The sequence below is a fragment of the Dermatophagoides pteronyssinus genome, unplaced genomic scaffold (genome assembly GCF_027571235.1).
Source record: "Dermatophagoides pteronyssinus isolate colony J.1.1.1.1 unplaced genomic scaffold, Derpt_VIB-CSIC_2022.12 sq0002, whole genome shotgun sequence".
Lineage (NCBI taxonomy): Eukaryota > Metazoa > Arthropoda > Arachnida > Sarcoptiformes > Pyroglyphidae > Dermatophagoides > Dermatophagoides pteronyssinus.
The window spans coordinates 2,140,755-2,164,830 of record NW_027461526.1 but is presented as its reverse complement, the minus strand read 5'-3'; the positions used below and the strand labels follow the sequence as shown (position 1 = coordinate 2,164,830).

The 24,076-nt window shown below is 32.1% G+C and overlaps 6 protein-coding genes across 10 annotated transcripts; 3 read left to right on the top strand and 3 right to left on the bottom strand.

Annotated features, from left to right (window-relative positions):
* Nucleotides 1-335: 335 nt before the first annotated feature.
* LOC113791098 (uncharacterized) lies at nucleotides 336-5,916 on the bottom strand. 2 transcript variants are annotated; one of them, XM_027340830.2, is made up of 6 exons: nucleotides 5,489-5,911; nucleotides 4,140-5,403; nucleotides 3,801-4,086; nucleotides 911-1,453; nucleotides 701-841; nucleotides 336-635 (listed from the first exon to the last, which is right to left on the bottom strand). In XM_027340830.2, the coding sequence occupies exons 2-6, from the start codon at nucleotides 4,556-4,558 to the stop codon at nucleotides 411-413; spliced, it is 1,614 nt and encodes a 537-aa protein (XP_027196631.2). In that variant the 5' UTR covers nucleotides 4,559-5,403; nucleotides 5,489-5,911; the 3' UTR covers nucleotides 336-410. The 2 variants fall into 2 exon arrangements, with proteins under 2 accessions (XP_027196631.2, XP_027196637.2); XM_027340836.2 differs by having other exon boundaries at nucleotides 447-631; nucleotides 5,489-5,916.
* A 541-nt stretch (nucleotides 5,917-6,457) lies between these two features.
* Nucleotides 6,458-10,274, top strand: LOC113791063 (uncharacterized). Of its 2 annotated transcripts, none has more exons than XM_027340796.2 (2): nucleotides 6,458-7,269; nucleotides 7,328-10,274. In XM_027340796.2, the coding sequence occupies exons 1-2, from the start codon at nucleotides 6,540-6,542 to the stop codon at nucleotides 10,261-10,263; spliced, it is 3,666 nt and encodes a 1,221-aa protein (XP_027196597.2). In that variant the 5' UTR covers nucleotides 6,458-6,539; the 3' UTR covers nucleotides 10,264-10,274. The 2 variants fall into 2 exon arrangements, with proteins under 2 accessions (XP_027196597.2, XP_027196589.2); XM_027340788.2 differs by having other exon boundaries at nucleotides 7,322-10,274.
* Nucleotides 10,275-11,101: 827 nt separating this feature from the next.
* LOC113791079 (uncharacterized) lies at nucleotides 11,102-13,849 on the top strand. Its single transcript, XM_075824903.1, has 2 exons — nucleotides 11,102-12,595; nucleotides 12,653-13,849. The coding sequence occupies exons 1-2, from the start codon at nucleotides 11,698-11,700 to the stop codon at nucleotides 13,708-13,710; spliced, it is 1,956 nt and encodes a 651-aa protein (XP_075681018.1). The 5' UTR covers nucleotides 11,102-11,697; the 3' UTR covers nucleotides 13,711-13,849.
* A 732-nt stretch (nucleotides 13,850-14,581) lies between these two features.
* LOC113798399 (ceramide synthase 1-like) lies at nucleotides 14,582-16,295 on the top strand. Its single transcript, XM_027348933.2, has 5 exons — nucleotides 14,582-15,107; nucleotides 15,175-15,355; nucleotides 15,412-15,573; nucleotides 15,637-15,784; nucleotides 15,840-16,295. Exons 1-5 carry the CDS (start codon nucleotides 14,582-14,584, stop codon nucleotides 16,146-16,148), a joined length of 1,326 nt encoding a protein of 441 aa, XP_027204734.2. The 3' UTR covers nucleotides 16,149-16,295.
* Nucleotides 16,159-21,963, bottom strand: LOC113798378 (tetratricopeptide repeat protein 21B-like). 3 transcript variants are annotated; one of them, XM_027348905.2, is made up of 24 exons: nucleotides 21,858-21,963; nucleotides 21,562-21,802; nucleotides 21,438-21,502; nucleotides 21,266-21,367; nucleotides 21,104-21,201; nucleotides 20,766-21,036; nucleotides 20,613-20,711; nucleotides 20,435-20,552; nucleotides 19,992-20,374; nucleotides 19,551-19,931; nucleotides 19,286-19,486; nucleotides 18,956-19,218; nucleotides 18,820-18,892; nucleotides 18,507-18,768; nucleotides 18,317-18,446; nucleotides 18,197-18,262; nucleotides 17,920-18,142; nucleotides 17,782-17,863; nucleotides 17,542-17,730; nucleotides 17,326-17,491; nucleotides 17,212-17,266; nucleotides 17,023-17,157; nucleotides 16,746-16,970; nucleotides 16,159-16,667 (listed from the first exon to the last, which is right to left on the bottom strand). In XM_027348905.2, exons 1-24 carry the CDS (start codon nucleotides 21,888-21,890, stop codon nucleotides 16,401-16,403), a joined length of 4,128 nt encoding a protein of 1,375 aa, XP_027204706.2. In that variant the 5' UTR covers nucleotides 21,891-21,963; the 3' UTR covers nucleotides 16,159-16,400. The 3 variants fall into 3 exon arrangements, with proteins under 3 accessions (XP_027204706.2, XP_027204714.2, XP_027204723.2); XM_027348913.2 differs by having other exon boundaries at nucleotides 17,542-17,700; XM_027348922.2 differs by having other exon boundaries at nucleotides 21,562-21,747; nucleotides 21,858-21,938.
* A 69-nt stretch (nucleotides 21,964-22,032) lies between these two features.
* LOC113790812 (putative GMC-type oxidoreductase Mb1310) lies at nucleotides 22,033-24,069 on the bottom strand. Its single transcript, XM_027340520.2, has 2 exons — nucleotides 22,390-24,069; nucleotides 22,033-22,330 (listed from the first exon to the last, which is right to left on the bottom strand). The coding sequence occupies exons 1-2, from the start codon at nucleotides 23,987-23,989 to the stop codon at nucleotides 22,134-22,136; spliced, it is 1,797 nt and encodes a 598-aa protein (XP_027196321.2). The 5' UTR covers nucleotides 23,990-24,069; the 3' UTR covers nucleotides 22,033-22,133.
* Between the last annotated feature and the right edge of the window lie 7 nt (nucleotides 24,070-24,076).

The window sequence follows — 24,076 nt, the reverse complement described above, 5'->3', positions numbered from 1 at the left end:
TTTCTTCTCGATCATTTTTTTCCTCCTGCATTTGTTTGATTTAAACGAAAAAAATCAGAAAAAACAACAATGGCTGTGTTGTCGGGGCCAAAACGCAACGACAGACCGAATCAATCATTAGTTTTATAACTGGCCAAAACTTTATGAAATTGATCGTTCCATTTTGAAGGCTATACAATAATCATACTTTAAATGAATGAATAGCGTTGTTAATACAAAAGTAAAACGCAGCAAAAAAGAGAAAAAAATGATTAAAATCCGTTTATATGGGAAACAATCAAATCAATCAATTTTTTCAATCATAGTTCAATTGATTAAGAATTTACTTGGGCACATTCAAATTTGAAGATTTTATTTTCAATGTAAGAAAATTACAAATGTTTCCAAAAATTACAACCATGTTTTGATTATTAAAAACTATTATTTAATAACATAAATGATGATCGACGAAGATCAAATTCATTTCGAGATTTTTCTCGAACGAGAAATTCCACGTAATCTTTTTCGGGTGTATTGTAATAGGCATGGGCGATCATTTGTGCCACTTGTGCATGGTTCATCAGCTGAGTTGATTGTCCATCCACCTCTAAGATAATATGACCAACATGTAGGTTTTCCGCTGCGGCACCGCCTTCCTTTTGGATGAAAATGGTCTCATTGATTTGTATGATCAATATCATTAAAATATTAATAATCAAACCTGAATATTAATAATCCTTGGTTGTGATTGAGTTGATACGTTCGATCCACCTTCGATAGCAATACCAAGAAATGGTCTACTTTTTTTCACTTTGATTCTCCAACGGCCGTTTGGTTCCTGATGAACCAGACGATTGTTACTCTGTCATCGATAAGCAACATATAACAGATCAATTTATTTTTTGATTTTATTGATAACTATCACTCTTACCCTAACACGAAATGAAGAACTCCGCTGTTGATTAGCACGAGCTGATATTCCATACAATGGAGCCGATGTAAATGATGTGGCAGGCAATGATCTATGCCGACGAACAGGTAAATGATGATGACCCTGTAGATACCACGTTTCATCTGGCCAGTATTCAGATAATTGATCCGAGCTTTCGTTTGGATCGACAGATTCATGATGTATGCTCGGTATCTGCAATAAATCATGATTTCGATCGACGCTAATACTTGTTACTGGTCTATTACAATCATTCTGATCAATTTCATCAATATCCTGTTCGTCTATTTGTTGACGTTCAATGGTCATTTGTTCTACATTCATTGATTCCTGATTAAATGTTTCATTTCCTTTCAGAATAGTTTCTGAAGATGGTGATGATTGCCGCTTATGGGACATTAATGATTGTGCATGATTTTCTCGTCTCAATGGTGATGAACATGGTGTGGATAATGTAGCCGTTGTGACCGTTGTCGTTAAATTGTTAGTATGTTGTTGTGATTGTCGCCGTCTTTCATTATTTACCTGTAGATTTTTTCAAACAAATATAATGATTAAATATTCATCATTATAAAGTGAAATAATACATGGCAACCAGAACTTAATGATATTTATAAAATTAGGGTTGAAACATGAAAAATTGAAGAAAAGTAAAAAAATGAAACATGTAAAATGACCATTTATCACTGTTATTATCATGTTGACAAACGGGACACTATATTTATGTTTTACATGTTAAGAATTTGATCCGATTGAATAATGTTAATGCAACAGAAAGCCATAATTATGTCGACTATCTTGGCATAAATGTCACCATCATCATCAGTAATGACAACAGGACACTAGGTCACGTTCGAAACAACTATTCGCTTGTTCTTGTTTTCGTTCGTATTTTTTTTCAACTATTTGATGAATGATGATGACATCAATTCATTCATCCGATTAAATCGTCCACTTTTCTCTATTTCAAAATCTCATTTAAACCCGTCAATGTCCATGAGATATGGATTGTAGTGCAAAAGAATTCTGTTTGCTTATCTCATTCATGACAAATTTTAGCTTCAAAACCTAAAAAAATGGTTATCATTAAAAAAAAGTAAAAGGAAAAAAAATTATAATATTTTTTTGGAATTTGTTATTGTTAAAATTGAAAACATAAATGATGGTAGTGTAAAACGCTAATATCATCCAAAAATAGCCTGATAATGTCTGACAGGTCAGTTTTTTTTGTTACCATAAATGAATTTGTTGTATAGTGTATGAAAATAGCTTCATCAATCTATTTTTAAACAAAATTCCATCCAATTCGATTCTCTCCCCATCAATATATTACACAGAAATTCTTTAATCAAATTGAATCATTGCTGTTGATAATTGAATTTGAACAAATAGAATTTTTTTTTATTCAACAAAATAAGACCGGAAAAAATCGTTTCATGAGACAAAAAAACAACAACAAAAATTTGTCGAGAAAATGATAGAATGAGTTTAGGTTGTTGATCGATTTATCGTCAACAACAAGGTTCTCTTGGATATGATTCATTGTTGATCGAACCGTTGTTCATTTTGGTGACAATCATATCCGAATTATTATGATTACCATTGCTGCTGCTGTTTAATGCCATGGATGTAATAGATGGCGCCATATGTTCTTGATTACCATGATCATCAAGTATATTTATATCGATGGTCGTTCTATTGGACATCAATTTTGGACGAGGTATTCGTATGGGTCGTATAGTATCAAACCAAGCTTCCATTGTGGAACAATTTTATTTACAACAATTATCAATAAATGATTTTTTAAAACACTGGTTTATAAATTTTATAAGGATGTTGTTCGAATATACAAATTCACATTGCTGAATCGTCGTTTTACGTTTGTCAATCACCAAAAGAGTTGTTGATTTGATTTTTTGTTAGTTCCAACATTTAATCAAAATTGTTGACATAAACAAACTATTGGTCTTCATAAGTTTTCCTGAAATAAAATGTAATAATGTTTAAAGAAGAAAAGACGACAACAATGAATCGATTTTAAACAAGTTGAAAAAGAGGAAAAAATGACAACTCTCAGCTACCGAAGACATATGACAAAATCGACTCAAAAAATATAACAATTGATCAACCAAAAAAAGAGAAGAGACAAGAACTCAAACTAGTTTCATCAATATCGAAAGTAAGATATATAAAAAGGAAAAGAGAGAAAGAAAACAAGTTGTGTTCATAAATATGAAAATTGACTGTTTATAATGTTCATAATACGAAGAAACAAACAAAGATAATCAAGAGAAAAAACATGACGCCATGATAATTTTACTTGAGTATAGTATGAGATATATCAAGTATTTCGAGAATGAATTCACTATTTTTACCCGTGTTCTAATGGTTCAAATGAGAATAAATTACGACAATTTAGTCAGCCTTTACAATCAATACACAGGAAATGAACCATTACCGTCAATACATATGAACATTTCGTTCATTCATTTATTTTCATTTTTGAAAACACACAAGAACTAAATTGATCAATGAAACGATTATAAATGTTTAGGCAAAATAATGAATTTAGGTATTCAAAGTGAAGCACTTTCATTTACCTCACATCGTCATAAATACAATTAATAATATTAATTATTTATGTAATTTAATAACATTAACTACAAAAAAAATATAAATTTTTTCTCTAATCATTTGTCATTATAAACGATTTGTGGCCGTGAAACGATTTAATCTTGGGCTAATAAAAAGATGTAATGTCATAAATGATAATTATAATTCAAGGTTGTAGTATTTGAAAATGAAAAAAAATTACTAAATTATTTTACAAAATATACTTGGATAAAATAAAACATTTCAAACATAAACTTACCGGAAGAAAATGAAACGTTGTCGGCATACTTGGTCTACGAAGGTTAATATCGTCATTGAGAGAAAGACATTGGTTATTGTTATTATTATTATTTGATTTGGATCGTGGTGATAGATCTCTAGTGCAATGTATATTATTAGATATACAAAATGGTGTTTTTGAAACAACGGTTGTCATTGCACTGCTATGTCGCCGAGGAATAACGAATGATTCATCTGATTCATTTAATGAAATATTCCTTTGATCTAATGGCTGTATCATTAGGCAATCACTGTTGAATGATGCCCTATGAATTTTGATATTATTTATTTGAAACAGTTTGATTTATTTTATGCCTACCTTTGGCGAAAATGTGTATGGTCAGGTTTTTGTTCATAAAAACGATAGCAATTTTCATTATCATTTGAATATGGATTCAAATCTTGAGAATCGATTGCTATTGATGGCCTTTCTTTCATAAGTGTTATGGATGATGTGACATCACAAAGATTGTCAATCATATCTCCACTATTGGTTATCATCAATGTCGGTGGCGATGGAGATGGTGTTGATCGTTGATGATGATAATGATATGGTAATGATGGTAATTGTCGATGACATGGTGTTGATGTCCGGTGAATCTGTTCGAATAACTTTTGATGCTCATAGTCTGGAAATGAAACATCAGAAGGATTTTGAAGATGATGGCGAACTTTTGGCATCTTTGTAAAATGTATGTATGGATTCATCGATAAAAATGATTGTATTGTTAGAATCATGAAAGAAAACAAATGTTAATTTGTCATTTTTATAAAATGATGAACAATGTTCACTTATGATTCGATCTTTATCTGCTATGAAGATACGATTATCAACATAATCCTTTTCTGATTGTGCATGTGTGTCTGTTGTACTTGAATTCTGGATTGTTACTGATTAGACAATATTATTCCATTTACTTGTTTTCTGGATTGGAACATTGTAACTTATTCGCTCATCATAGTAGAGGTCCAAACAGAAAGATTGGTTGTGTTAGCAGGCTTGTTTGGGCTATATAAGCATTTCTGAAACAAAAGTTTCGCTTGCGCTATGAATGAAAAAAAACAGACACCAAAATATACACTCAACAACATACATATGACACAATTGGATCAAAAATTAATCTAAATGTTGATATATTTATTTGTAAATCATTTGTACCGTTATAATAATCATCTTGATCATAAATTGCAATAAGACATTCGAGCATGAAACAAAATTAATTATCACTATACAGCTACAATCATGTAATGTCAACGTTGATAACTAATATGGATGAACATTTTATTTCATGCAAAGGATTGTCTCGATTCCATGATACGTAATTTGACCATCATGATCAAATCAAATTAGAATGAATGAATGTGAAAATTGCCAATCATAATCATAGCTTAAATATAATTGGACACCTGAACAATATGGATGTTCTATGTTTTATTCTATAAAATAATGATTCCCTTATCTCCAATCGGCAACAGTCACAATGAGTAGAAACACTGAAACCATCAGATGAAAAAAATGCAATGCCAGTTGTGTATTGTCAATGAAACATCTATCATTCTGATCGATGCAATGATCGTTTTTCCTAATGAAATGAATAAATAATATGAATCAATCAATTTGAATAACAAAAAATAAAAATTTGACCATATATTATATACTTATCATACTTATATTAGATCAAGTTTTAACGATTAGAATTCTGTTAGCTGCTTTTTTTGCAGAATAGTTTACATTTAATCAAAAATGATATTAATTACGTTCATGTTTAGTCTTTACAGTTTTTGATATGAATTCTCACATAGATCACACTTTGGGTTGCTTGGTGTTTAGCTTGTACTATGCATATAAATTTACGTAACTCCATTTTGGAATGTGAAATTGAATCATGCGATTTTCTGTATATTTGTTAGAATTTGACAACTCTTTGCTTACTGTTTGCGTGTGTTGTTGGTCTGTTTTGTACACTTTAATTTGATTCATGTGCATGCATCATGAAATCTGAATGACAAATCTGATCTTTAAAGAAAAAAATAAATTCTGAGAGACTATTTTTAGTTGAGAGGCACGAATAAATCTGAAGAGAAACACACTGCGTCAAACATAAAAACAATTCATTTTAGCCATCATCCAGTGGGAACAAAAAAAACTTGAAAAAAACAAAATGTCAAACTCATTATTATTTGTTCCGAAATACAGCCGAGGTATTGTTTTCAACATTGAACTGGATGGAATTTCGTTTAGTTTCATTGAAAATTACTAATATAATCCTCTTTGAATATTCTAGCTCAATACACTAAACAAAAGTCAAGACCAGAAAAACGAAAGAAACTAAATCTAATCAATTAGCTATTGATGGATCGTAAACTAGACATTGAACAATTCATGTCCAAAAAGAAGACAATATAAAATAAATTGCGATAAGATTCTAAACTTTATGTTCGAATTGTGAAATTGATAATCGGAAATCAAATAACACACAAATTGTGCATATACATGGAATGTGAAAAATCAAAAATAACAATAGAATTGATCAATTAGTTTAACAACAGCTGAAATCAGTGAATTATAATCGAATTTCGTTCTATATTAGCCTAACAATTCAGTAGCCTTTATAAGAAGCAAATGGAAACAAATGAACCATTTGTTAGTGTGTGCGTGTATGTTTTATTCAACTACTGTGTTAAATAGTAGATTGTACAAAAAAAACTAAATTGACCAATGTCCTCTTCGCCGGAAAAGCAATCGGTCAACGATGAAAATAGTACAAGTGTGACTACTGAAAGTAATGGAGGCAGCAATTCTTCAAATGATGGCAAATCCTCAATAAAAACGGCTGTGGCAGTTAACGAAGAAAATAGTGTTTTAATGGATATTGTTAAAGAACATGTAGAACGGACCTACGTACGTATTGAACGCAATCGCAAAAATCGTAATCAATTACTGTATGTAACGAAACAAAGCCATGAGAATTGGATCAAAGGAACAATTGAGCCACCGTGTTCCCAAACATCGGAATCTGGAATGACGCAAAGAGCTAGAGAATGTTTAATGCGATCATCATTGACCAAAGAATTCATACCAGAGGAGATTGAAGCAATTAATTTGGGAAACCAAGATACAGGTAAAAGAAAAAAACAAAAAAGAAAGCGTAAAAATCGGCGAGCAAAAACAGAAATAAAAAGTTATGATGAAATTCTTGATCGTTATGAAACGCAGGAATTAGTAAAAACAATAAATTTAGATTCAAAATTAATGGAAACTAACGACAAAGAAGCGGATAGATTAGAGGACAAAATCGAACGTCAATCAATGTATATCACACCGAATGAACAGTTAATTTTTTCTGCCTATATCGAAAAGGACAAAGTCGATACAGCAGTTTTTCCTAAAAAGACCATAAAAGAAAGTGTTAAAAATCCTTTGATTGATCCATTCAAAACAACTTCAGGTAAGTAGATGTATTGTTGTATTACTTTTACTCATTCATTATTATCGTTAAGGATCAGAATTATCTGATATAGACGAAGATGAAAAGTCTGAATCATCTTTGGTACTTACTGTACCTGATGATCTAGTTGAATGTCTTCGAGAATATCTTGAACAATTGGAATCAAAAAGTTATTTGCAACAAAATCAACAACAATCATCATCAAAACCATATAGTTTATATGTGACGCCAACTGGTATTCAACATTCATCAAAACAATTGAAAACGTTACCAACTGTTCCACTGCCAAAGACTCCGAATAAGCAATCCACAACTCATTCATTAGGATTTAAACCTGCACCGTCGTTATCCAAAGATGATTCGATTAAAAGCGAAAGATACGATACGATCGAGGATGATTCAAATCAAGTTGAAAATTATAATTTTGAAAAATCAAATGATAGATCCCCGATAACAGAAGAAGAATCTCCATTCTTTTCTACAATGATTAATGAATCAAAAACTTCATCATATAAGTCAAACTTTCAAACTGCTATGAGTAAGTCAAAAAAATCAGTTAAGCAAGAAGAGGAATCTGCTTTGGAAGTTCAATCATCATCATCATCAGCAGCATCTGCAACTCAACAACCGGATTTAGCCCTTACAAATGAAAGTTCGAATAAACAACAGCAACCAAAACTGAGTGAAGATTATTATGAATCAATCAAAACATCTCTCGTTGATAAAGTGATAAAGGAACAACAAAAATCGTATAAAATAGGAATGTCACCGGAAGAAAGTTTCAAATCAGCATCATCATCATCGATCGACGAAAGTGATGCTGATGAAAGTTCAACAGCACTTGAAGTTGATCCTTCTCTATCTCGAATGATATTGGAAAGTATGGTCGAACCTAAGGGTCCAACAAAATTGGCAGAACAACCAAAATCGTTACCAAGCGGTGTGGAAAAATATAATATTGATGTGATAAAAGAGCAACAACAAGATATTGAAGTGAAAGATGATGTATCAACACAGACCAATCTACAACAATCAGATCAAAAAATATTCGCTGCCGACACGACGATCATCGACAACGATAAGGAACAACTTGAAAATCTTCAACGTCCATTACCTACACCAAAATCTTCACCGTTGAATTCCTTATCCAAAAGCATAATGATTTCGCCAAAACCAAAATCATCAATCAAAACTCAATCATCAGTTAATGAGAATGAGATCATTGCCAACAAGCGTTTGATTTCTTCTTTGATTACAGATGAAAGCGAAATCAAATCTGTATCAAAAAAACCTGCTACATTAAAATTTTCTGTAACTCCACCACCATTAAAATCTTTTGATGATCGAGCAACGATGAAAAGTCCACCAGCCAAAACAATATTGAATATTGAATCGAAAGTGAAAACAACTGAAACAACATCAACAGAAAACTTGGAACAATTAAAAAAATCTACAGAAAAAAAATTATCATTGAAATCGAATGAAAAACAAATTGCTAGTATTGATACTGCCATTGTGACTCCTACATCTTTATCAAATTCATCGGCAATTGCATCACCATCTATTATTGATACTGCTATTGTGACTCCTACATCTTTATCAAATTCATCGGCAATTGCATCACCATCCATTATTGATACTGCTATTGTGACTCCTACATCTTTATCAAATTCATCGGCAATTGCATCACCATCTATTATTGATCAACCCATAATGAAACAATCAAAGGATGACAAATCGATGACCGTGACGATTGACGATATTAATTCTAATCGATCAATTCAGATGGAAATTGAACCACTCGAAACAAAAACAGTGATTATAACATCGTCAAGTTCAGCATCAGGTGAAGAAGATGTGATGGTTGAAGCCGAATTGCTTAGCCCAGTTTCTCAAAAAGAAGAAACAGATCAATATTATTTGATTCGAGCTTCACCAAAAACGTTAATGCCATTGGAAAAATTATCATCGGCATCGAATGATAATCAACAAGATGCTGCCGAGGCCAAGACAATTCAATTGTCTCCATCGTTTCCAAAAAGCAGCTGCAGTAGCAAATTAATGGAACATAAATCTTTGCCAAAATCATTGCAAAAGAAATTCGATTCGAGTCCGTCAATCATTATTGACAAACCGAAGACATTGCGATTTGAAACAAATTCAAACGAATTTAAATCAAGTCCTATACGACAACCTATTGTCGAGTCGCATGATTCCACAAAATACGAAATGATCAATAAGTTAAATCAAATTTGTGATGACGACAACAACAGTAAAATGAATAAATTGTCATCACCCGCAAGCAAACGAAAATTGTATCGAAAAAAATTGGTATCTAATGTTACAACTGAACAAGCACCAAAGACCGTGACATTAACTCGATTACATACTTTACAAAATTTATTATCAAAAGCAAAAATCAAACAGACACCCAAAATTGATTTGATTGATCAACAATTATCCGAATCTAAATCCTTCCAATCCAAGGAGCAACATCAAAAAATACAATCTGATAAAAAAGTTGATGATGAAATTTTTAGACAGAAAATGGTCGATTTTTATATCGAAGAAGAAGAATTCACCAGCACAAGCGAAGATTTAGTCAATTTGGAATTAGAATTTGAAAAATTGCCACCACCACCTCCTGTTGTTGAATATTTGACAATTGAAAGCAAAGAGGAACAACAGCGCAAACAATTACAAGAAGAATTGGAAGCGAATCGAAAACGATTATTCAATCAAATCGAACAACTAAAACATAGACAAAAATTGCATTTGGCCAATCTATACCGATTGCGTCATATTTTGGAAACAAGCAAAGCAAAACAAACGAAACAACAGCTCCCGAAACCAAATGAAAAAAGCAATGATTTGATTTTAGTTAAACGACCATTATTAAACAATGATAATTTCTTAGCCATGGTCACAGTGGCTGGAGCGGCAACCATAGCAGCCGTGATCGCCACATTGTTAGCTATTAAATTTATGTACTGATTATATATAAACATCTAATTTTGTTTGAAAGGAAATTGGTGAGAAAAATTGTGTGTGGTGTGTTTTCATAATTTATTTAAAACGGAATTGCAAAAGCTTTTCACATTCTTGTTTGACATATGTGGTGGTTGGGTGAAAAAAAATAAGAAAAACCATGCAACCAACCACAACTGACCGATTCAATTATTATAAATCATTAATCGATTTGGTTTGATAAACATTTGGTTCATTTTCAATTTGAGAATAATACAAACAAAATAATAATAATAATATCGATCCCATTTCTATTCAGACTAAAATGAATGAAAAAAATAATCGGAGTAATGCACTGCGAAAAATGAATGAATTTTTTGTATTATGAATCAATGTATTGTGATGATATTATAATCGAAATGACAAAACATTCATGATGATGATGATGATGGTGAAAGTAATCTTCCATCGTCATTGTTGATGCGGATCGATTTGGTTGGGCTGATATAGTTGATATTTTTTTTTCGTTTGTATCAATCTACTTTAGTTGATTATGGTACAATATGATCATCATGTATATTTATTACTATTATTATTATTGAAAATGGAAACCAACGCCTTTACAGGCTATTTATAAGGCTTTTTAAACATAATCTATTGAAAAAAATTCTTTGAGATATACGCATTATGATGTTCGTATATCGGGCGATCGAAATCGTGCCAAAATAATACCAAGTTTCTATCTATAGTCTAAATAACGCGTGGTACATGCGTGATTTAAATCCTTTTATTTTTATTTTATTTTTTTGATGTTTCGGAGGCCAATTTTGTTTTATTCATTACATTCCTATTCGGTATAGATTGTTTTCATACCGGATACCAAACGAATATGAGAGAAAATAAAATAAATGAAACCCGTACCTTTCTTTAAAAAAAAACAAGAATGACAATATGGATTTTGTTTAAAAGAAAATAATGATAATAAATGCTAAAAGTTTTACAATGGGATGGGATGCAGATAAGCCATACTTTGGACAAGAAAACGAATAGGATGACAACCAATCTTCTATTGATATAAAGATGGTTTGACATCATGAAAAGAGTAGGAAAAATGACGAATGATGATGATGATGACAAGATTCAGATATTTTGGCCAAACAATATGCGCGCGTGTGTATGTAATATATATGTGATTTGTTGTCGATTGTCAATCGTTGCCTGTCAAACGACATATCTATTGCATTCTTTTATTTCACCATAAACTACATACATCACATCTGAATCTTATTCGAATAGATAATACTGTTGTCATGATGACAACGACGGCCAAGTGGTGTTGGCCGCGATAAATGTTTGACGATCACGACATTCATTCGTTCCATGGAGGATCGGACACAAATCCGAACGGAAAGGATATTTGTCAACAAAATTTCAAATCGAACCTGTTTATAGTGAATAGAAATGATGATCACATTTCATAGAATTCATCAACGAATTGTTGAAATGTTCGAATTACAATTAATGTTATTATTCTTGATCGATACTGGGCCTATTGATCGAACGGCAGCATCTTATGATTTAGATGATTCAACAATATCGTTATCATGGCCTTCCCCTTTTTTTTCGGACACTGCAGCCAAATCATTGACTGATAATCGTCGTTACTTAAAATATCATAATCTTTATAATGGTCGCGATCATCATCACTTACATCGACAGCAGATAATAGGTAGATCTGTATCATCCATAACGAATGATTCAACAGTTATAATAACTTCACCTCCAAAATCAAATCAAATGTTTGCTGCTTCAAGTGATTCCAATATTATCAACAAAACGGTTACAGATGAACATTTCTTGCCACTGGCAGATTCATTTGTCAATGTTCGTCCACAACAACATATTGGTTGTCCGCCTACAGAACTTGTCCGTCCCTGCAAATGTCTTGAACATCATAATGATTTATTCTTTCGAACATTATTGCGATGTAATGGGTCGGATTTTAAATATGAACGTAGATTTGAAAACATATTATTACGTTTAAGTAAACGTTTAGGCAATCGTCACTCAAAATATTTTGATTGGTTACATCTAACCAATATGGATGCTGTTCGTAAAATAACCAAGCATTTTTTTGCCGATATTCGTTTTCGACATTTAATCATCGAAGATGCTCCACAATTGAAACATCTTCATCCGGCTTCATTTAAATTGGTCACAAATTCATTAAAATATTTTTATGCCTACAATACTGGATTGGAACCATACCGAACTCAACCAATGAAAGCACCATTAGGATTGATGCGAAATCTTACAGAAGTACATATTGCCTCTCGTAAGAATATTTGTCCTCCAAAAGGTAAGTAATCACGCAAATATAAAATCATATCGAATTATCGTTGAGATTTATTTTCAGAAATCATTTTTCCATGTGAATGTAATGTACGAAAAGATCAATTAATGCCATTCGGGATCGATCGACAACTATTGCAAATTCGTTGTATTAATCAACGTGGAATTGTTTACAATGTGACCAATATATTTAATCGTTTACAAAAATTAGTTGCAATGAAAGCACTGAATGAAAGCAGTTCATCAAAAAAACATCATCCACGATGGTATTTTGATGAGGTCATCCTACGAAACGTGACTGAATTAGCACTTAATTCATTCGGTGATGTAGCAATATCCGAATTACATATTGAACAGGCATCTCGACTTCGTTATATTTCTCGACATGCATTTCCTGCAAATTCTACAATGCAAAAGCTGCGAATATCAGGTGCGAATTTCGCCAATGATCGATTACCCGAAACTTTCGAAGCTATTAATAGCCTTAAATATCTTCGTAGTCTTTTTGTTTGGTCTTGTACCGTCGAATATATTCCTGAAATGGCGTTCGCTCAAAATCAATTTTATTTAAAAGAAATTGTTTTATACGGTAACAACATTAAAGCAATAGGATCATTTGCATTTGTTAATCTACCTAATTTGGAAGACTTACGAATCGATGGCAACAACATTATTTTAGTAGACAAATATGCATTTGCTACCAATTACACAAGTTTTCATCCATTACGTTTAACAATGGTGGCTAACAATTTGAATGAGAATAGTTTTGCATTTATGGCCATGAATGGTGCCCAACGTCCTGTTCATTTATCATTCGCTGAAATCGGTGGTTGCTATTGGAATATGAAATATTTGGATGAACAAATATTTGCACCATTTTTGGATAAATCAACCAATCGTGTATACCTTGAACCAGAATGTGAATTTCGTTGTAATGATTGCCGTATGAAATGGTTGATCGAAATTCCGAAACATGCTCAGAAAAGAATAACATTGTTGGCCGAATCCAATTACCGAAATATTTACAATGTAACCAATGAAGGTTATGTACCATGCGAAAATGGCGCCAATCTTTATGATAATCTAAATCATTGGATCAATGAATGGAACAATTGTCCATAATATAATGAAAAAATTTTTATAATGCATCAATGCGATTGATGTTGTTGACTATCATCATCTGCGAAAATGTTTTTCATAATGTTTACAATATTATTTTTAAATTTTAGAATAAATTCCATTTTGCTCTCGTTTAAAATTATTGAAAATGAAGCCAATATGCAATGTAAATAAAAAAATTTGAACTTTAATAGACAAAGAATAAGGCAAGAAGTAAACAGTATCATCTATCTGAATTTATTTTTAGTAACCAATATTTGGGCTTGAATAAAATTGAATAGAGTTATGAAAAAAAATCATAGGTTATGTGATGCTCCAGGAACAATAAATCTTGCAGAGACTTAGACAAACATTGCCATTGTATTTGCTCATGTTTATTCATTGAGTCAATATTGATTCAATCCATAATTGTTAATAATGAATGAATAAGGTTGATGGACTGGAACAGTCCAACTTTGTGAAGCTATCATCTATTAATGTTACGACACACAATCGTCATATTCAATATCCAGTTATCTTGGTATTACAGTGTCATCTACAGGTGATGGTCATTACTTGGAAAAAACTTGCTAAACTGGATTTACCAGCCGTTTAATTATGATGACCGTCCAGTCAGATTAGTCTTGGTCGATGTGCGGACAAAAACAGGAATCATTTTCTCATTAGCAACAGATCAACGTACTTAGAGGCAGGAAGCATCTATATTCATCAACTCATTGAATGCTTGGCATAGCGATTAAAGATTTTTTTTGTGAAAATTGAACATTAACAAATTATCAAAAAAAAATTGAACTCTAAATATTTTCATTTTTATGAATAAAAGAATTATTGAATCAAGTGATATAGATTTTCATCTTTGAACTGTATCAAAACAATGGATAAGACGGATAATATGGAAACGATGATCATAAAAACAACAAACAATGGATCGAATGTGATTGATTCTATGATGATGACCAACCAAGGATTAAATATCAGCTATGTGGATTTCATACGAGATTCCATCAATTATTTTCATCAAAATCTGTATGTATTTTTATATCAAGAATTGTTTCCGATATTAGAAACACGAGAGCAACAACAACAAGAAAAACGAAAAAATTATTTCAGCCAAGAATTTAATTTGGATTTGGCTGTAATGTTGCGACAAATAAATCGATTCGACATTATTTTTGTTATCGTTTTGAGCATCGCATTGACAGTTGGACGTTATTTAATGACTCGATATGTATTCATGCCGATCACAAAAATATGTGGAATCGGACCAACAGATGCATCGAAAATTCCAGAAAGTTCATGGAAATTATTGTTCTATCTTTTTACTTGGATTACTAGTAGTTATTATATATTTGTTCAGCATAGCGGACAGTTGTTCTATAATCCGACTAATTTTTGGACTAGTATGTAGTGCATTTGTTTTATAACAATCCAGCTTTATTTATTTATATTTATTTCCCTATCCAAAAGATTATTCTATCAACAATCCCGTCGATTCGATCACTTATTTATTGTATATGGTCGAATTAAGCTTTTACTTGCATTCCCTTTATACGACATTGATGGTCGATGAGCGACGAAAAGATACGAACACGTTAATGTTACATCATATAATTTGTGTTGGTCTGATATTCATTTCATATTGTAACAAGTAAGCAATTTTGCGATGTCATTTTGTTTAGTGATTTTATTTTTTCCGTGATGTAGAAGTCATAAGGCTGGCTTGGTCACTTTGTTTTTGCATGATGGCTGCGATATATTATTAGAAGCAACCAAATTAATTCGTTATTTTAAAGTTCAACATGGCCACACATACCAATCCGCAGAGATATTTGTCAACATTGGCTTTATCGCTTTTCTTGTTACATGGTAATATTATTCTTCTTTTTTTAATGGACATTATCAATTTTTATTTTTCTAAATGTCTACTAGGATCACCAATCGCTTGTATTGGTTTCCGATCAAAGTTATTTATATGTCATCGATTCAGTTGGAACGATTACGGATACATGTTCCGTTCATGACATTATTGGTCATCATGCTTTGGATTATATTATTTATGAATTTCTATTGGTTTTCGGTCGGTACAATTAAAAATTCATTTGAAATTGATTAATTTTTTTTCAATTACACAGTTTGCCATTCGTCTTTTATACAAAGTCATTGCCGGACAAATTGACGAATTGGAAGATAGCAGAGAATTTCATCAGCAACAGCAGCAGGAATCTAACGAAACTAACAAAAAAGATGAATGCAGAAAATTGAGTGTTGATAGTGGAGTTTCTATTCGTCATGATTCTCGCGATTCTATAACGCCTGAGAAATCACTCGATGAAGATGAAAATACACAAAAAAAATCGAAAGAACCTGGCCAACAATATAATGAATCTTTTGTCAAAAACAAAACACAACCGAGCTACAATTTACGGAATCGTCAACGATAAAAAAACAATCTTCAATTAATTACAATTGTATTTGTTAGCAAATTGAAATTATAGCTAAAATAATCGAATCTATTTTTGTTCATACAAGCTGATTAATTTAGTTATAAAGTAAAAATCTTACTGTCACTTTTTTCAATGTTTTATAAATGACATTCGTGTGTAAAATAAAAAAGTCACTAATTGGCATGATTCTACGAATTGCCAGGGACATAAGAATCATGTGAACAATAATTACGAAACCTTCCCCTATTTTTAGCATTTGAGCATAGCAATACATTTATCAAGAATGTCTTTTTTGATTTTTGGATAGTCCGGATAACGGGATAGTATTTTTTGACAGATTTCAATTGCTTCAGGCCAACGTTTTGCTTTCATATAGTTGAATGCCAATTTATAGCCGATAGTCGGATTAGATTGGTTACAAAAATGCCATGCTTGTTCATAGTTATAAGCAGCATCTCGATAGCATTGCTCTTTTTCCATTATGTAACCACTATATTCATATGCTTTCGCACACGACTATACAATCGAATATGATTACAAACGAGAATTATATAAGTCAAACTAAATGTTTTTTATCGAAAATATCTATCTTACTCGATTGTAGCGAAGAATTCGTTTCAAAAGTTCGTTGGCATTGTCAAACTTGTTTGATTGTATGTGAATATCAGCCAGTAATAGCCAAGCTTTTTCCAGGTAATCACCTTCTGAATATTTCCAATTATTTTTAGCGATTCGTTTCAATTGGTTTCGTGCTTTAGGTGTTTGCTTTAGTGTCATATAAGCCATAGCCATGCCATAGATAAGGGCCGAATGATCACACTTGACAATATAAATTTATCAATAGAATACTTAAAAGATTTTTCTTACATACGTAACGTTCGTTGCTCAAATATTTCATTAAATCGGAAAGAACAAACTCGGCATCGTTTTTCTGCTTTTTTGCCAACAATACCAAATTGTTAAGCAGATGTACTTGAAAGTCTTCCGGATTCTGCAATTTCAATATCTGTCAAACAGAAATCAATTGAATGATAAATAATTGTTTAATGATTACACATACTTCGACTAAGGTTTCAGCCGTTTTCAATGTCGAATTCGATGAAATTGAACTTGGCCTAAACCGATTACATTGATAATTAGCTTAGAGAGTAATTTTGATCAAAACAAATTAAACCTTTGACTATCTTGGTTGGAGGAATCTGCGATAGAATAATTATTATTGCTCGTTGTGATCGAATCAGAATGGATGCAAATTTCGATTATTAAAATGGTTGCTTCCTTTCCAAATTGGGCATCATTACGAATCGGGTACAGATATTTGATTGCTTCATTAACATCGCCTATAATAAAGAATAATCAGGCAATGAGATTGTGAACAGTTTTCACTTACCTGTATACCAGTAATAAAGAGCTTTGCAGAAGTAGAATCCAGCTTCACTTGACGATTTGGCCGTTTTATCATCGTTGATCCTTTCATCATTATATTTTTTGCCTGCTTCTTCCAAAAGACTGGATATTATTTGCAATTGACCACATCGCCGAGCGGCATCTATGAGATGCATCAGCGAACGAAAATTAGCTTTAAATTCCAAATTAAATTAATGACATTTTCAAAACAATTAGATTATACTTTTGTTCTTGTTCCACAATTCTTGATAGAGACTAAGGGCACCTTCAAAATCTGCCTGACGAAATGTAATATCGGCTATCATCTGGATATTAAATAATTGGAAAAAAATAACTAAAAACAAAACAATGATCCACCTACCATTAATGCTTCTTCCATGTTGGGTTTATTTTTCAAAACGTTTGTACAATACGTATGAGCTTGATCAAAATGATCATTTCTCATTTCCATTTTAGCCATTTTCAGATATATTTCATCGTTGCAACTATCGAATGATAATGAGTCTTTGTATATCTGCAATGCTGATTGTTGATTATTGTCATAATCGGCTGCCAACAACAGATCCGCTAACTGATCACTTAGACTAACATAGGATAATTACAATGATAATGAAAATGTTCAATAGGGCAACACATACTTGATTGAAAATTTTCGATGTTCTTCCAATCGATCTGGATGTTCAACGGGTAAACGACGCATCAGTCTATCAGATTCAGAAACATTAAATATGGCCGAAAACATAAGTCTACTAATTTACTTTTGATTTTCATCATGAGCATCACGCAATATTTGAATAGCTTTTCCTTTATCACCTGACCGTTTATGAACTTTGGCCAATAGATTGAATATTCTTATTTTGATAATATGAGTATCGATATCCATTTCATCTATAAGAAAAAAAATTCCATATTTTTTCATGCTAAATTCAAAATTTAATAATAACTGACTTTTGTTTGCATCAAATAATTTAGTAGTTTGACCAATAATTTCCTTACATTGGTCATCACGACCAAGACGATGAAGCAATTCCGCTAGATCATAACAATAAGACGGCATCTGGCCACTTGATTTAATAGCTGCTTTATAATAGGTAACTGCTCGTTCATAGAAATGAGCTTTGATCAATGCTTGACCAACTTTGCGTACAAGTGTAGAATCTTTCGGATTTTTTTTCACAGTTTGTTCATAGATTTCAATGGATTTTTCAGGCTGTTTGATTTCAATTATTAACAAAGTAAAATTTTGTTCGTTTACACTAACCTGTAGGATGTGCATATAAGCATCGCCCAGCATCAATTGTGATTGTTGTGATGGGAAATTTTCGGCAATTTCGCTTGAAAAAAAGGAAATACATAGATTAGGTTTAAGTGGACTACTAGCTAAAAATCAAAATTACTGATAACATTCGATAAAACGTTTTCGATCTTTATGTTTGCTGAGATAAATGGCTGCCATCATTTTTCTTGATCGAATATAATGGTCATCACTCATTGTTGCCGTTATATTACGTAATGTTTGTAATGTTGCTTCATAATCACCGGAATAGCAATCGATTTTTGCCTGCGATAGATAAATTCGTGCTCGTTGTTCCTGTTTTCCTCCACTATAATCCGATGTATATTGTTGTATTAATTTTTCTACAATTTTTCTTGCTTCAATCTATTTGGTGGAAAAATTTATCAGAATAAATGAATAAGTTAGATATATGTTTTTTTTCAATAAGTACAGTATTATTGAGTAATAAATGAATGTCGACCATTTCTAGCAAAAGTAATAGCTCAACATCAATCGAATCGAAATGATCACATAATGTTGACTTATTTGTTGATTGTAATGCATCCTTCATTAACTGTAATGCTTCAGTATATTTTCTTTCGAATTTTAATATCGAGGATTTAGAAATTATATAGGAAATGTCGTTACGTATCTAAATTTATATAAATGACATCAGAAGAAAATTGTAACCAATCATTTTTGACAAATAAACAAACCTTAAAATCAAGAACAAGAGCATTTTCTAAACATTGATTAGCTGTTTTAAAGTTACGATCGTATATAGATATTTTTGCCATTAATATGAATAAATCGATGAATTTGCCATCATATTGTAGACAACGATTTACTAGATTCGCTGCTGATCGTATCTCTCCGGACAAATATTTGATCATAGCCATACGATAAATTATTTGTTTATGATTTGGAATGACTGCTGCCAATACATTGATGAATTGTTGTGCATAATAAAGAAACATGGGAACTTGCTGTCCTCGTACCAATGGTTCCGGTGCACATAAAGATGTACAGATTTGTACAATATCCATAACATGATGTATTTGTAGATTAGAATAGAATTGTACCGAGATTGGATTGGCCTGATAAAATGATCATTAGATTGGAATCAGATTGAAACCATTTGCAATATTTTTTTATACCTTAAGTTGGTTATAATGATTGAATAATTGCGACAAATAGTTTTCGATCAATTTGACATTGTCATGTTGTTTGCGACCTACTCGAGATTTTACGCATAGATAAAGTAAATCTTGTTGTGGTGGTAGAAGATCAATCGTTTCATTTTTCGATCCTACATTGACAGTTGTCAATCCAGTTGTAGTCCTATTGAATTCTTCCAATTGATCAATCTCTTCGTATACTTTATACAGATTGAGTTTGTCATCTTCTCCCACATTTCCATCCATTAAATCATGATCATGTTGCATTAATTTAGTCATTAATAGCCCCGAGATAGGCTTAGAATCAGCCGGATTTATTTTCATTGCATTTTTGTAATGTCTTTCTGATTCCTGGAAACGCTCTGCGTTTATGCAAAACAAAAGGATTTTGGTTAAACAGTTAAATGTTAAAATCTACTTACTTAATAAAGCCCATTGAAAAGCATTTTCACAGATATAATCAATATTTGTTGGATCCAAAAAAACTGCCCTTTCAATCAATGATGAAGAATGCATCAGAATATTCTGATTATTCAAAGCCTTATCAAAAGATCAAAATCATTATCGAAATTGAATCCATCAAATTCTAATTTTACTTACCAGTCGAGATATAAGTCTAGAGCTCTCATAATAAAGGTAAGCATTTTTTGGTTCACGTAATTCTAACGATGATATAAGATCTCGAATTTTTGACAAAGCCTAAATAAATCAATAAAACTAGACAAAGTTTGAAGAAACAATTCTTAAACTTACAGATTCTTCATTGAAATCCCAGGCTAAGTAATATATGATAGAATACCGATGTGGTTCAATACAATGTTTATCCAAAACTAATGATCGAAATGCTGCGTCCATCAATAATTCGAATTCTTTTAACATAGCATGAACTTTTATCTTCTCAATCAAAGCGGGCAAAAACTTTGGATACATAGCAATTGCATGATTAAGTTTTTCAATAGATCCAGAATAGTTATGTAACTTTTCTTCCACTTTGGACAAAATAATCAGTACATCAGGTTCATTTCTAACATTTAAAATAACAGATAATTTAGAGAAAGAGAAAATAATATGATGAAAATTTAAATACATACATTTTCTCAAATAAATGTGAATAGCTTTTTAGAGATTTTTCATCCATCGAATCGTTATTGGCATTATGCACAATTAGCCAACCATAAAGAACTTTACCCTTGAAATTAGAAACGATTAGAATTTGGCGATTAGAAAAGAAATTAATTCTTTATGTTACTTACATCTAAAAATGTACGATATTTTTGATTCAATTGTTCAATGTATTGACTGGCCTGGACAAATTTTTTTGATAGTAATAAGAATAAGCTTGCATAATATAATGTCTGTTTAAGAAGAAAGTTTCATTAAATCTGTTAATCAAATCAGTTTTCACAAAAATACACACACACACACCGTTTCGTTAGATTGTTCTTTTAATTGTTCCAGTCGCTTTTCCAATGAATCAATCGCATCTTTATCTATTGAGTGTTTTATCAATTCGGTCAGTTATGTTTGATACGACAATGAAAATACAAACCAATAACTTGACATTTTGAATGTGAATAAATTAGAGCCAATGTAGCTGCCATTGTTAAATCTCGATCATTGACGCAACGATCCAATTCCCTTATTGCTTCTTGTACACGACCCTCAAATGCCAATGAACATCCCATATAGAAACGATAGGTTTGATCACCCGGATACATTCTTTGGCCTTCAGAAGCTAATGAAGCCATAGTACGATACAAACCATTTAAACAATAATAATGTATGGATGACTATTTTGATTTGATTCGCTTTAAACATAATTATCGATGATTATCTTAAACTTACCTTAACAATCTTATCATTATTCGTATTTTCCATGTTGATGATATTAGAATATTGAGAAATTATTTCGTATAAATTGATTGTGAGAATTTATATAACAAAAAACAGTAAAAACATTATCACCATGGTAACCATCTAACAAAAAAAATGAACAAAAAAATTTGTTTCAACAATGATATTAAAATATACTTTTGTAAATTTTATTTCAGATTTTTTAAATATTTATGAAATGATGGATTTTAATTAATCTATAAAAATGTGGTATTTGAATTTTAAGCATTAAATATCATTATCATCGCGAATCATTTGAGCTCCATATTCCGCAACCATAGCAGTTGCGATCCAGGAATTGGCATTAATTATTTGAGGCATAATCGATCCATCGATTACACGTAGTCCGGTCACATTTAAAACTCGGAGTCTTTCATCAACTACAGCATTCGAATTCGAACTGGAACCACATCGACATGTACCAGCTATGAACATAATTAATTGATTAATAAAATTGAATGATTTATGAATATTATGAACGAACCGTGTCGATAGACTGCTACAGATGTTTGTCGAACAAAACATTCGATATATCTTTCGCACAAAGAATCATTTCCTTGGCAAAGGTTTTTACATCCAGGTACCGGGTTACTGATAAAGCGAGCTATCCTTGCGAATGGTCCTCGATTAGTAATTCTAGTTAATACCTGTCTAATGCCGTTGATCATGGCAGCCATATCCCTAGGGTCACCCATATAATTAGGATCAATCAATGGCGAATCGAAAGGATTTGTCGAATTTAATCTCAATGTTCCGCGAGCACGAGGTCTAACCAATTGAACATCGAATGCCAAAAGTCTACGGCCGACATATGGCCTCCAATATTCAGCCCATACTTGTCGCTGTTCTGGCGGATATTGAGATAAAATCCTTGTCAGATTATTCCAATGATTATTGCTTCTAACCATTTCGGTCATAATATCTGGCCATTCTTTATCGTTATTTTGATCGCTGACTATATATGTGGCTGCGTTTGGAAACATTGTTAATGGTCCAAGACCGTTAACATAATAGTCGTACAGATTTTGCGCTGTCAATGTGATTGGCTCATACGATTGCCGTTGATCAGGAACATCAAAATATAGAATTGTATTGCTATGATCGTGAAGATTGTTACCAACCGGCAGATCAGCTACAATTGTTAAACCTAATTGCTTCAAATGTTCACTTGGTCCAATTCCACTCAACATCAACAATTGAGCAGAAGCGATTGTTCCAGCAGATAATATGATTTCCTTGTTGGCCGTGACTGTAAAAACCTGACCGTCACGTTGAAATCGTACCGCTTTAGCTGTTGAACCATCAAATAAAATTCGAGTTACTTGTGCTTTAGTCACGATGTTCAAATTGCTTCGATTACGATTTAAATTTAGGTATGCGCTCGAACTTGTTACTTTAACACCTTGATTGATTGTGTGTTCAAACAATGTAACACCATTTTGTGTTAGACCATTGTTGATATCGATTAACGGATAACCGGCCTCTTGAGCAGTTCTAAGGTAAGCCATGTGTGCTGGCAACATATTTGATTGTGACCAATCTGATGATACTGTTATTGGCCCGGATACATTATGATTAAGTCGATAATTCATGTCAGTTTGATTTTCCATTCGCAGAAAATAAGGACGAATGTTATTATAATTCCATCCTCGACATCCAAAACGGTAATCCCATTCATCGAAATGGCGAGAATTCCCGCGATTATAAACCATTCCGCTAATTGTGGTGGATCCACCAAGCACTTTACCAACGGACATATGGGCTGGCATTTGATATGCCTGGCCTAAATTCGGTTGATACAGCATAGGATAATTCCAATCGATTTCCGGATTTCCAACCCATTCATAATACATAGCTGGGATATCAGTCATAACTGTTTCCGATCCACCAGCTTCTAGTAGTAAAACAGTGGAATTTGTTTCTGATAAACGTCCTGCTACGATAGCACCAGCACCGCCTGCACCGATTACAATGAAATCATATTCAGAATCCCATGTAGATCGTGATGCAAGCTGATAATGTGAAAGTTGTCGCTGTAACGATAAAATCGATACGGTAAGTAATTGTGTTGTCAAACTTGCCATTGCTTTTATCAACTATCAACCAAGATCATGCTTCAATCAACTAGAAGGATTTTTTTGTTTCATTTATATAATGCTGAAAAATCCATG

What these genes read in the sequence shown, in the direction of transcription:
- LOC113798378 (XM_027348905.2), bottom strand. Translation starts at nt 21,890, where the DNA reads ATGGAAAATACGAATAATGATAAGATTGTTAAG. An exon ending in ATTATTTGATGCAAACAAAA is followed by an intron (nt 18,447 to 18,506) that starts GTCAGTTATTAT and finishes TTTTTCTTATAG; the next exon opens with ATGAAATGGATATCGATACT. An exon ending in TCCAACCAAGATAGTCAAAG is followed by an intron (nt 17,267 to 17,325) that starts GTTTAATTTGTT and finishes TAATCGGTTTAG; the next exon opens with GCCAAGTTCAATTTCATCGA.
- LOC113798399 (XM_027348933.2), top strand. Translation starts at nt 14,582, where the DNA reads ATGGATAAGACGGATAATATGGAAACGATGATCATAAAAACAACAAAC. An exon ending in TCCGACTAATTTTTGGACTA is followed by an intron (nt 15,108 to 15,174) that starts GTATGTAGTGCA and finishes CCTATCCAAAAG; the next exon opens with ATTATTCTATCAACAATCCC. An exon ending in ATCGCTTTTCTTGTTACATG is followed by an intron (nt 15,574 to 15,636) that starts GTAATATTATTC and finishes AATGTCTACTAG; the next exon opens with GATCACCAATCGCTTGTATT.
- LOC113791063 (XM_027340788.2), top strand. Translation starts at nt 6,540, where the DNA reads ATGTCCTCTTCGCCGGAAAAGCAATCGGTCAACGATGAAAATAGTACA. An exon ending in TCCATTCAAAACAACTTCAG is followed by an intron (nt 7,270 to 7,321) that starts GTAAGTAGATGT and finishes ATTATCGTTAAG; the next exon opens with GATCAGAATTATCTGATATA.
- LOC113791079 (XM_075824903.1), top strand. Translation starts at nt 11,698, where the DNA reads ATGATGATCACATTTCATAGAATTCATCAACGAATTGTTGAAATGTTC. An exon ending in GAATATTTGTCCTCCAAAAG is followed by an intron (nt 12,596 to 12,652) that starts GTAAGTAATCAC and finishes ATTTATTTTCAG; the next exon opens with AAATCATTTTTCCATGTGAA.
- LOC113791098 (XM_027340830.2), bottom strand. Translation starts at nt 4,558, where the DNA reads ATGATTCTAACAATACAATCATTTTTATCGATGAATCCATACATACAT. An exon ending in CAACGTTTCATTTTCTTCCG is followed by an intron (nt 1,454 to 3,800) that starts GTAAGTTTATGT and finishes AAAAATCTACAG; the next exon opens with GTAAATAATGAAAGACGGCG. An exon ending in CAAGGATTATTAATATTCAG is followed by an intron (nt 636 to 700) that starts GTTTGATTATTA and finishes TTCATCCAAAAG; the next exon opens with GAAGGCGGTGCCGCAGCGGA.
- LOC113790812 (XM_027340520.2), bottom strand. Translation starts at nt 23,989, where the DNA reads ATGGCAAGTTTGACAACACAATTACTTACCGTATCGATTTTATCGTTA. An exon ending in TGTAGCAGTCTATCGACACG is followed by an intron (nt 22,331 to 22,389) that starts GTTCGTTCATAA and finishes TTATGTTCATAG; the next exon opens with CTGGTACATGTCGATGTGGT.